The 12,732-nt window shown below is 40.9% G+C and overlaps 1 protein-coding gene across 1 annotated transcript in view; it reads left to right on the top strand.

The window, feature by feature from the left end:
• Window positions 1-2,793: 2,793 nt before the first annotated feature.
• The window catches only part of Hnrnpll (heterogeneous nuclear ribonucleoprotein L like), a 34,506-nt gene continuing 24,567 nt past the window's right edge, over window positions 2,794-12,732 (top strand). Inside the window, exons 1-2 of the mRNA XM_051177869.1 lie at window positions 2,794-3,339; window positions 10,370-10,488. Coding sequence (XP_051033826.1) covers window positions 3,013-3,339; window positions 10,370-10,488 — 446 coding nt within the window. The 5' untranslated portion in view covers window positions 2,794-3,012. The remainder of the gene's footprint in view (window positions 3,340-10,369; window positions 10,489-12,732) is intronic.

Below are 12,732 nucleotides of genomic sequence, written 5' to 3' on the forward strand. Positions count from 1 at the left end.
TAGTGTTCTATTGCTGTGAAGAGACACCATGATCATGTTAACTCTTATAAAGGAAAACATTCAATTGGGTTTGGCTTATAGGCTCACAGGTTTAGTCTATTATCATCATGGCAGGAAGCGTGATAGCATTCAGACAAATGTGGTGCTGGAGTAGTAGCTTTGAGGCTTACTTCTGGATCTTCAGGCAACAGGAAGAGCGAGCCAGTGGACCTGGCTTGAGCTCCTGAAACTTCAAAGTCTACCACCCCCAGTGACACACTTCCTCCCATAAGGCCACATGTCCTAAACCTTCAAAGAATGCCATTCATTGTAAGCCTATGGGGGCTAAAGTTTCTGTCCTACCCAGTCCTGCATCCATTTTTGTCCCAAATAAACACAGAGCAATTTATATTAATTATAAACTGCTTGGCCTATGGCTCAGGCTTCTTATTGGCTAGATCTCTCTTAATTATTAACTCAATTCTATTAATCTGTGTATCTCTCCATGGTCTTGACTTACCAATGATACCCCTATCTTTTGTTTCCTCTGCCTACTACCTTTCTCTATTCCTGTTCAGATTTCCCACCTGAATAAATCCTGCCTGTCCATTGGCTGAAATAGCTTTATTCGTCAACCAAGAAGGGAAACATATTCACAGCATACAGAAGGACATCCCCATCACATCCATTCTCCAAAATAAATACTTACATATTTACATACTTATTACTTTTATTTATTTATTTATTTATTGGTTTTTCGAGACCAGGTTTCTCTGTGGTTTTAGAGGCTGTTCTGGAACCTCTTGTAGCCCAGCCTGGTGTCAAACTCACTGAGATCCACCTGCATCTGCCTCTGGAGTGCTGGTACTAAAGCGTGAGCCCCCACTGAGAGGCTCATATACATATTTAAATAGGGACAAAGAATGCTAAAGATAACCCACACTTTTAAACTTATTTTCTTAGATTTAGTCATTTGATTTTATGTGTGTTTTACCTGAAGTATGAATGTATGTCTGTGTACCATGTGGGTTTGTGATGCCTATAGAGGTGCCAGAAATAGGGCAGCAGTCTCCAGGTACTGAAGTAAAGGATGGTTGTGAACCACCATGTGGGTGCTGGGAATTCAGCCTGGATCCTCTGGAAGAGCAGCCAGTGCTCTCAACTGCTGAGTCATCTCTCCAGCCCAAATCTAGGCTTTTCAGATTTCAAGTTTTTAACACCTGTACTTGAATTTTCGTACAGGACGATTTTTTGGATCTTTTACTTTGGTTGGGGAGGGCATCTGAATAAAACAAAAGGTCTTAAGCAGAAGCTGTCAGCTGTTTTTCTTACTGCCATTCTTTACTCAGTGCACTAGTTCCCACCTGTGACATTTCCTTATCTGTCCCAAGCTCTGAAACTCCTTTCATTTTCAGTACACTATGATTTTATCTTAATTTTAAAAATAAATTTCTTTCAGTTTTGTCTGTGTGCCAGTGGCCTCACACACAGCTGCTGTATGGTGCACAAACACTTGTTGGTATTGTAAAATAGTAAGTGATGCAAAGTATAAAACAGAAACTAGCATATGTGAAAAGCACAATCAGTGGAAAATACACATATCTTCCTGGGGGAAGAAATGACTCTGGCGAAAAACAAACAAACAAACAAACAAACAAACAAAAAAACCCAACAGGCTAGAGGAGGAAACAACCCACAAGAGGCACCCTTGGGACTGAAGGGCTGAGACAGCTGATCTTTGGCAATTCTCCAGGAATGAGACTGGTAGGGTATGACAGGCTTCTGTCTGGAAAGAAATGTATCTTTATCAAAGGTCATTCATTCAAATAGCTATTGAAACCTTGCGGGGTGCTGGGGTGGGATGGGGTTGGATTACAAAGATAAAAAGAACATAGTTCCTGCCTTTAAGCACTTAATTTAAAAAAAAAAAAAAAACACCTTCAGATAGGTGTTAAAAACGCCTTTTGGAAAAAGCGAGAAAAAGAAGCAACTGAACTCTTACAGTGGCCCTTAGACTTCAAGTTGTGGACTGAGAACCAACAGAGCTGTGCTATCGTTTCCTATTTTGGAAAATGACAGTGAAATGAATCGTCCAGAAACAAAGAATAAGGCCAAAGGAGGGGTTTTAGATGAAGGTTGAGAACATCTAACTGCGCTGGGGGCTTGGGTGTGTCTAATCAGCAATGGGTCCGGTTTGCCTATGCAACCCACGCGGGTCTGTGTGGATCGTCTCGTTGACTTGGCCACATTCAGTAATTGCTTCGAGCTGCCCTCAAATATTTAGTAAAATATTTGATGAAATTTTGCACACACTCGAGGGCCATGGGGGGTAGGTAGGTGTGCGCAGATTCTAGAGGTTTTCCCCCCTCATCTTTTTAAACGAAGACAAGCATTCAAATTAGCGGGAAGGCGGTTAACACCCGCCGTCCCGACTACGGAACACGCCGCTCGCCCAAATTCAGCGGGCAGGTCGCCTGAAGCGAAGGCCAAACAGCGCCAACCGCCGCGGCGCCGCAACCGCTACAGAGGCGCGCGCAGCGGGCGTTGCGCCGTCGGGACTTGAAGCCAGGCAAGGGTCCAGGCTGGATCCTGACGAACGGCTCCTTCAGCCAATTGGAAGCCAGGTCGACTTTTCCCTTGCCAATAGGGAGCGGAATCTCGGCGAGGGGGCGGGAACTCTTGGCTGAGGGATTCGATCCCGCCCGGCGCCAGTGAAGGCTGGGAGGAGGCTCCGCCTGAGCGGCGGATCAGGGAGGAGGGAAGACCGGAAGCCACGGCCCCGGCCCCATCCTTACTTTCGCGTTCCCCCGGGGGCTGGGAGCTACGAAGCTGGCTGAGGAAGAAGCTGGAGGCTGGTTGGGAGATAAAGGGAAGCGTCCCCTTAGCCCGCGCTCCCTCCTCAGCCACGGGCTACTGGAGCGCGCCGCGGAGGACGCCGGGGCCGCTCAGACCCGCGCTGAGGAGGCGCAGCCTGCGGCGGGGACCGACCGACAACATCTGAGGCCTGTCTCCCACGCCACCTCGACCGCCGCCATGTCCTCCACCTCCTCTTCCCCGAAGGAGGAGACGTACGAGGAGGACCGTGAGTTCGAGAGCCAGGCCAAGCGCCTCAAGACCGAGGAGGGAGAGATCGTCTACTCGGCGGAGGAAAGCGAGAACCGCCGCCAGGAAGCGACGCCTCAGGCGGGTAGCGATAGCGACAGTGGCGGCGGCGGCGAAGGCGACGGAGGCGAAGGAGGCAGCGGCGATGGCGAAGAAGGCGACGGTGGAGAAGAAGGTGACGGCGATGACGGCGATGAAGGCGGTAGCGGCGGCGACGAAGGCGGCAGCGGCGGCCCCCGGAGCATGCCCCAATCCATGGTAACAAAGCGCGGCGCGGCGTCCCCTTTAGCAGGGGCCGGACGGGCGGCGGGCTTCGGCCTGGTTTCTTCTTGTGCGGACGCGGAGCGTGTCGTTGGGGACTCGGGTTTATTACTTACGGATTGCTCATGTTTCCCGAATCGTGACAGCGACATGCCGTCTTGGGCTTCGGGTTCCTAGTTGGACCCTGAAATTGGGGAGGGTCTCGGGGTGGGGTTGGCGGGGGCGGGTGTCGCTTCCTCTCCCGGGTTCCCGAGCCGCGCGCCCTCAGCCTGCTCAGGTCTTTGTTAGTTGAACAATTCTGGCTTGGAGGCTGTGCTGGGACTTGGCTGCATACAGCCTTTCGGTCCGCAGCATCCTCATCTCCAAGAAAGCCGCGACTAAGTGACAAATAACGCTTCGGTGCCCTAAACTCTAATTCCCTCCCTCCCTTCCTTCCTTCCTTCCTTCCTTCCTTCCTTCCTTCCTTCCTTCCTTCCTTCCTTCTTTCTTTCTTTCTTTGGGGGGGTGCTTTTAAGAAGTGTTTGGCATCGAGTCTTTGCTGGACTACCCACTTTTTGGGCGGTGGCTCATGACAGTTTTCACTTCACAATGTTACAGAAAATGTTTGGGCAATAATGTTCTGCTTTCAAGTAAAACGTTCGCAAATGACTTGAGTTCTTTATTGGTAGTGTACCCCACGTTTGTCCCCACGAAAGAAGGAAATGAATTCAGACCTATATTATTCTCGAATTCTCCTTATCAGAAATGTTAGCTGGAGACGGAAAGGATGTGAACAGCATAACCCAGTTCCGTGGAGAGTTGAAGGAAACCGTGCAATCCAAATGGTTATTGCCCCTTGGAGCCCTTAAACTGCCTTGGCGACTTAAGATATTTTTAAACATGTAACACATTTGAAAGCAAATCTTAGTGGCATTTTATGAAGTTATAACACGTCTTCCTCCATTAAGATGTTCCAGCCCTTTCAATTGGAGGAGGAAACTTGTCTTTAAAAAGTTTGCTTGAATTTTTATTTGTCTAGCTTAAATTAAAAAAAAAAAAAGTTACATGTGTGGGTACATAACAAGCGCCATGGCAGCCTCATAAATTGGATCCCTTGGAGATAGTTACACGTAGTTAAGTTGTGAGTCACCTGACCTGGGTGTTGGCGGTCAAACTGGCCCTCTGCAAGAGCGATGTGTGCTTTTTGGATGAGCCCCCCCCCCCCCCGCCTCTTTTAAGTTTTAATTACATTTATTTGTGTGTGTGCATTGAAGCCTGCATGTGTTGAGGTCAGGACAGGACAGCTGCATCCATCATGTGAGTCCAGGGGATTGAACTGAGGTCATTGGCAGCACCTTCACCACCTGAACCATCTCACTGACCCAGTTTGAATTTTAATGTAAAAATTCTGATAAGAGGCCAGACCTTGGTGGTTTACACCTTTAATCCCAGCACTCCCGAGGCTGAGACAGCTGGATCTCTGTGAGTTGAGGCCAGCCAGGGCTACACAGAGAAACCCAGTCTTGAGAAAACAACAACAAAATTCTGATAAGAGTTTTTAGATACAAAAATGTGATAGGTAAATTTTTTCTCTTGCTCTAACTTTACTCACAACTAATTCTTGAAGGCCTTTTGGACAAGATCAGGCATAGTTTCCATGCAGTTGTTTTTGTATTTTTCTGTCAAGCTTTTTGAAATACTCAAAATGTGACTTGGGAGTATCAATAAAGGAGATGATGGTTATCTTAAAGACTCTTAGGTCACAATCAACTACTGTAAGAGTTAGAAATACAATTGTTACTGTAAGTGATGTTTTGGTTCTTTTGCCAAAAGCCCTGGTTGTGAAGTGCTATGAAGTGTCATGGAAAGATACTTGAGAAAATTGGCAGGAAAGGTGAATAGCTCAGTGGGTAAGAGTGCTCAATAATGCCTGAAAACCTGAGTTCAGCTGCCAGAGCCCACATGGTAGATATTGTCCTCTAGAATTTTTGTTTTGAAAATAGGTTATTTTTGAATGTTAGGGAGAAATACGTAATTAACATTAGTCCAGTAGTGGAAATGGCATTGAGCTTGAGAGATGGCAAGGGCTTGAGAAAGATCAGGAGTCTAATGTTTTTGTTTTTTCCAGTCAGGGTTTCTTTGTAAGACTAGGGGTCTAATCTTAAAATACAGTTTTTGTTACCTTGAGAAACTCTGCTATTCTTGAGTTTTCTTAGGCTGTAAAAATATGAAAGTCAAACTCCTTTCCTTGAAACTGTAGTTAACTGGTTAATATAGCTTTTAAATGACCAGGGCAGGAACTAATGTATGTAGTTATAAATTCAAGTTGCTTTCATTTTCCAGTGCTTAGTGTGAGGTGCTTCATTTAACTGCATAACTAGGGCTAGGGCTGTAGATTGATGGCCTTGGTGTAGTGTACTTGACTAGCATGTATAACTGTTTTTGACTCCAATAAATTCATTTGTAAATTTAAGGCTAGGATTTATGGGTTAATGTGAAATTTATTGAAAACTCATTTTTCCCCTTTCAAATTTTTTTCATTGTAATTTTCAGTACTATTTTGAAGTCATTGTAGTTATGAAACATCTACATAATAAAATTATCAAGGTAGAGTCTAGTGCTCCATTATGTTGAAATAACATTTTTCATTTAACCAAAGCCTTTGGCCCAACTTCAGTGGTTTTTAGCCTATAGAAATACATCTGTGGTCAAACTTTTAAGAGTAAATTCAGATTGGTTACAGTGATGAACTATCTTTTCAACTCTAGTTGGAAATTTGTGAAGTGAGAAGTAAGATTTAAAGGATTCCTACTGTTTGACTTTTCATGATTAATAGCTAAGTATAAAGAATAATGTGAATGGATCCTTAGCAATGATCTTAATGTTTGAAGGTACAGAAATATGAAGGTTAGGTGTGGTGCATGCCTGTAATTCCACTACCTAAAGAGGCAGAGATGGGGAGTGTTGCTGTGCTACTTGAACAATCTAGTGAGTAGGATCACTAGGGGTTGGAATTGAGATTAATTGATTTGAATGGTTTGGATTGGACAACAAGTAAGATACCTCCTCTCAGTATCTATTGGTACTTTTTATAGAGCAAAAATTCCCAGGGTTTTTGATTCACTGGGTAGTTCACTCTTGAACAAAGCTGGTTCATGCTATGTATTATAGTTTATTATTTTGGAAAAAATTGCTTGTGAATTTTAAACCTTATTTTTGAGACAGGGTCTCAATACACACACACACACACACACACACACACACACACACACACTTGACTAGCTTGGAACTCAATAGAGATCCACTTTCCTCTGTCTCCTGTGTGCTAAGATTAAAGTTTTGTGTCACCATGCCTGGCTAATTGATTTTTTTTATAGGGAAAGTGTTTGTTTGTCACTGTGTGCTTGCCTAGTGCCCACAGAGATCAGAAGGCCTCAGATCACCTGGAACTGGAGTTAAAGATGGTTGTGAGCCACTGTGGTACTGGAAACTAACCTGTGGTTCATCTTCAAAAGCAACTCCAGCACCTATAAGTAGCATTTTTAAACTTAGCAGGTATAATCTTCAAGCTCATTAGTTTCTATATCTTTTTAATTTTAAGAAAGAAATTAGACCTTCACATATTACCAAATCCAATTTATTTACTTAAAATAGAGATGGAGGTCCAATTTATTTTGAAGATAAGTTTTTTCAAATATTGTGTTCCATTAATGAGTAAACAGACAAATCAAAGATTGAGTGATAGCCAGGCAGCTATAGTCTCTAAGGAGGTTAAAAGTCTGGCAGACTACTGGAGCCTAGGAGATAACAAGACCAGGCTGGGCAATATAGTGAAACTGTCTTAAAAACAAATCCAGGTACAGTGGTACCTGTCTGCAATCCCAGCAGTTCTAATACTTCTAAGTGGACAAAAGCAGGAGGATGATGAGTTGGAGGTTAGCTTGGGCTACAGACCCTGTCTCAGCAAAAAAAAGGTCAGGGATGGGGTAGCAGTTGGAGGAAGAAGCAGAGTAATCAGTAGTTAAAGACTAGCCTTAGTTGCAGAGTGAGTTTGAGGTTAGTTTGGGCTCTAAGATACTGTCAAAACAACATTAACAGAATTGCTCAAACAGAAAGCTCCAAAAGGAAGGAAAAAATAAAAGCTCAAATAACCAAGAATCTGGTAATTTGTTGACTAGGTAACTATTTAGGGTTTTCAAATTTTAATAAAGTAGACTTGTACTACTTTATTAAGGTGGTAAGACAGGTGAAATTGTTGCTCCTAAGATTTCAAGTGAAAGATTATAGCCATATAGAAAAAATAGTTTGATTGGCTTGTAAGAATTTGTCCTTGAGACTGTCTTTGTGTGGCTGTTCATCATGGTTATTACCTGATAAACCCCAAGCCTGTTGTTGGTGGGGACCTGCTGGGCCTCCATTAGTTCCGCCCAATTTACCTAAAGAAGGGATTAAAAATTGTAAAAAAGCATGTGTATATTGAAAGAATTTTTCATTTGCCTGTGTATGTATACCTGAAATATTACTTTGAGGCTGGGAAATAATAGTTACAACAGAGCAGGAGGGAGCCTAGCTATTGAAGAATTTGAAATGGAAAGACTGCTGTAGGAGAAGATTTTAAAATGATTCCTTAAGCCAGAGAAGACATTAGTAGGTATGTAGTGTGACCTTGAACCATGAATGATGATGATGTGAATGATGGGATTGTGGTTCTTTGCCACCACATACACTTTAGCTTGTATATAGATTGGGATTATCAGTACTGATTTGCCCACTAGTTTAGGAATAAGGTGGTAATAGGATAATGTTGTGAGGCTCATAATTGCTTGGTGTGAGAGAAGGGTATTCCTCGATACTACAGCTACATATACAAATCACACCTGATTTTAGGGTAGGTAAAAGGCTCTGTACTGCAGAAGATTTCAGATTTCTTCTCACAGGTATATATCAAATTGAAAACAAAGTGTTTTATGAAGAGTGTTAATGATTGGGATATAGCTACATTTGTGCTTGTCTTATGAGCATGAAACTGGCTTTGATTTCCTGCACTGCATAAATACCTTTTTTTAGTGCCTATCTATAATCTTAGCAGGAAGATCAGAAGTTAGAGAGTCATATTCTGCTACAAAGCAAGTTTGAAGCTGGCCTTGGATGTATGAGAGCTTGTCTTTAATTTTATAGTTAATATTTTGGGGTAGAAGAAGAGATAGAAAACTTAAGTGTTGGAGGGAGTGGTAGAAATACAGTTTTAAAAGACAAAATTATCTCCTGTTCAGTTGGGAATAACTTGAATAATTTTTTAAAAATGAACTATAGAAATTTTTTGTATTAAAGAAGTTGGGAATTGGGTGTGATACAGTAGCATACTCCCCAGCAATAAATGGGTTAGTGAGTTCTGAACTAGCTAGGGCTACATAGTGAGACCCTATCTCAAACAGAAGTAGGTATGCAAATATAATGAAAGTTATAGAGAATACCAAGGCAAGTAATTTAAGAATGGTCGATTGAGGCACTTTTTTTGCTTTGAGATTAAGAAAAATCATCTTTCCCCCAAATAGTATATTATAATTAACATCTTCCAGATTTTCTTATTGTAAGTTCTTTTAAGAAATTTTCCTTGACACAATATTATTACATATTTTGGGGTTGCAGAGTCACAATTTCTGTATAAATACATTGACCAAAATAGAGTAATAATATTTTCATGTTCCTCAGCTTTTGTATAGATAGTGAATTCTTTTGAGGGATTTTAAAAGATTGGTCTGTAATCCATTTTTGTGAGAAGACAATTTGAAAACTAGCCATTTTTTGCACTGTTTTCATCATAATCATTATTCATAATGGGCCGTTCTTAGAGAAAATCTGGCAAAAGTAAAAGACCTATTCAAAAGTTACTGCCAAAATATAGTAAGAGACTCTAGAAACAACTGGATTCAGAAGGTAATTTTTTTTTTTAATCAAAGATTATTTATTTATTTTTATTTTGGTTTTTCGAGACAGGGTTTCTTAGTATAACTTTGGAGCCTATCCTGGAACTAGCTCTGTAGATCAGGCTGTCCTGGAACTCACAGGAGGCCTCTGCCTCCCTAGTGCTGGGACTAAGGCATGCACCACCAACACCTGGCATATCAAAGATTTTTTTTTAATCGGATTGGCATTGATAAAATCTCTTCGAGTGCAAAAGGTGAATTTTACAATAGACCAAAAAGTACAGTTAGAAGCCAGATGATGGACAGTTGGGGAAATATGGAAACAAGACTGTTAGATTTACCTAATCAAATTATTTTTGTTTTATGAAAATGGTAAATGTTATATAAAAGAACATCACCATTAGGATGTTGAGCTATTTAGCGATGAAGTATCATGATGCCCACAACCCTGTTATCCTTGTAGTTTAAGGACAAAAGTGTCTGTCTATCCAGATATAAAATGCAGGGGTAAAACCCCCCAAGGGGGGGGGATACAAACAATATTGAGTATTTTATGAAATGAAACTAAAATTATTTCATTATAATATATAAGACAAAAAAGTATACAAAAAAAGCACTTAGGGGAGCCCACCACCTACTACAGATCAAACATTGCCTATCCTGGCTTGAACACCCTTTAAAGAAATTTATTTTGTGCACACAAACAATTCCTTTCACTCTGTGTGGGTTCTGGGGATTGAATTTTGGTGTCTAGTATGGTGTCAAGTGCCTATGCCTTTTGCCCATTTAGCTGACTTGCTATTTTGAAGATCACTCCTTTTTCAAAATAAGAATTTGAGAGACAAGTGAATCCCTTAGTTTGTGGCAAGCCTGGTCTACACAGGGAAACCCTGTCTTGAAAAACCAAATTGGGGTGGGAGGAGGCATGTGTTGGAAACTTCTAGAAATAAAAATTTCAAACCAAACATTCAGTTTATTCTATTATCAGTTAGTTTTGCTAACTTGTTAATTGTAATTTGATTTGTCATTGTGTGTGTTTGCTTCATAATTTAGAGTTGAATTTATTGAAAGATACAGTTATGACTTTTGAAGTTAATTGAACATTCTTTTCTCTTCCCTAGGAGGGAGGTGGAAGTCATCATAAAGTTTCTGTTTCCCCTGTTGTTCATGTTCGAGGGCTCTGTGAATCTGTTGTGGAAGCAGACCTTGTGGAGGCGCTGGAGAAATTTGGAACAATATGGTAAGGACATCAGGGACTTAATAGACACTGAAAATAATATAGTAAGACAAGCCTTGCTTGATTGCTTTGAGTTGGTAGTTAGCATTGTATGTATTGTTTGTTGTTTGTATGTATGCTTTTCTGTGGAAAAAAGCCTTCTCCCCATGTTTTGAGAGAGGGCAGACTAGCCTAGAACTTGTATTCATCCTGTTGAGTGCTAGAATTATAGGTGTGCCATCTTTGGGACCTTTTTTATTTTGTTCTAACTATTTAGGGTTGGGGTTTGAAACAGGGTTTCTCTGTGTAGTCCTACCCTGGAACTCGATTCTATAAACCAGATTGGCTTCAAACTCAAGAGTTCTGCCTGCCTCACCTCCTGAGTGTTGGGATCAAAGGCTTGTGCTACCACCACCCAGTTGTTTTAACTTTTTTTTTTTTTTTTTTTTGAGACAGGGTTTGTCTGTAGCTTTGGAGCCTGTCCTGGAACTAGCTTTGTAGACCAGGCTGGCTACAAGCTCACAAAGATCCATCTGCCTGCACCACCAACGCTCGGCTTGTTTTAGTTTTTTGTACATATTTATAATGTGGGGAGGTCAGAGGACAACTTGAGGGAATTGAGTCTCTACCATGTGTGTCTAGGGATTAAAGTTAGTTCCACAAATTTGTATTCTTATCCAGTGAGCCCCTGTGCCAGGCCACCTTTGGAAACTTGTATGTTTTATGTTCTGCTGTTAGGGATTGAACTCGGGGTTTTGTGTGCACTATACATACCAGGCAGACACTGCCACTGAGCCTTAAGTTTGTTGTTTTTAATCTTCCTTGGGTGATTAGTAGGTGCTTATGTTGACATATCACCTGCCATTCAACAAATTTATAGGTAAAAAATGTGATGGTATTGAGTTAAGTATTGACTCATCACGCTCATTGACCCTTTATTTTTCTTTTTGTTGTTTGGCCTTTCTCAAGTTAATTCTTTTTAAAGATTAAAGATAATTGTTCACCAGGCTGTTTAAGCACATGTTCAAATGTCTGTGACATTTAAACGCTCCCCTTCTTTGTCTTTATAGAAAGTCATTATTCTGGGAACTTTTGAGTTTGCTTCTAGTTAATGTCTTATTTTGGGTATAGGTTGGGCATTTTAATTTTATTTTTTAAGAGACTTATTTTCTACAAGTCCTGACTGTTCTGGAATGGCCTGAAACTCAGAGATCTACCTGTCTCTACTTCCTGAGTGCTGGGATTAAAGGTGTATTTGATCACTTTGCCCAGCTAGAAAGCAGTTTTATTATGACCAAATCTATAATAGGCCAGTTGCCTTTGTTTTTAATTTTTCTGTTTCCAGGGGCTACTTTTAACTTGTCAACAAAATTTATATGTTGTATGAGAGACATTTATTCTTAAATTATTTTTTTAGATATGTTTATGTGTATGAGTGATTCCCACAGAGATCTTAATAACAGCATGTTGGATCCCTAGGAGTTGGAGTTACAGTTGTTAATCACCCTATGGGTGCTGGGAACTGAACCCTGGTCCTCTGTAAGAATAGTAAGTGTTCTTAATTGCTGAGCCATCTTATATCCTCCCTTTTATTTATTAATTTTATAAATAACAGACCTGATTCCAAGGTTTACTATTCTACATATAAAAGACTTCAGACTTCATTGAAGAATTTATTTCTAGAAGAAATATTTTTCTTTCCTGGGATTTATATTTTGTACGTATAGTTGATAATAGCTTTAAATCCAGGAATTTGCAGTTTTATTGTTTTGCTTTTTAGTGATGTGATAGCTAACTAGCTATCTAGGTCAACATACCTACTGTGTGCCAGGCTCTTTTTCTGTCTTATATAAAGTTGTATGAGGCAAATTCTGAGAAAGTAATAGCCACCCATGGAATCCTATAGCATGCTAGTCTGTTTGGTATATCTTGACTATAACTCCAGTTTTATAAATGAGGAAAGTGGTAAATTATTAAACTATAAAATGATGGGATATTTCATTTGTTTTACTAACCCTACACTTTTGTCAGTTCTAATATGAAGCTGTGGGCCCTGAATGCTGTTATGCATTATGGTTTAAGTACCTGACTTGATGTCATGGTGTGTTTTGTTTTTATTTGTGTTTTAAGACAGGCTATCCTGGAACTCACTCTAGACCAGACTGTCCTTGAACTAGAGAGCTACAGGCCTAGTTAATGCTGGGGGTTAAAGGTGATCGCCTCCATGCCCAGATGTGTTTTTGGTTTTGGTATGATTAAACCATGTTG

Source organism: Phodopus roborovskii, unplaced genomic scaffold (assembly GCF_943737965.1).
Source record: "Phodopus roborovskii unplaced genomic scaffold, PHOROB, whole genome shotgun sequence".
Taxonomy (NCBI): Eukaryota; Metazoa; Chordata; class Mammalia; order Rodentia; family Cricetidae; genus Phodopus; species Phodopus roborovskii.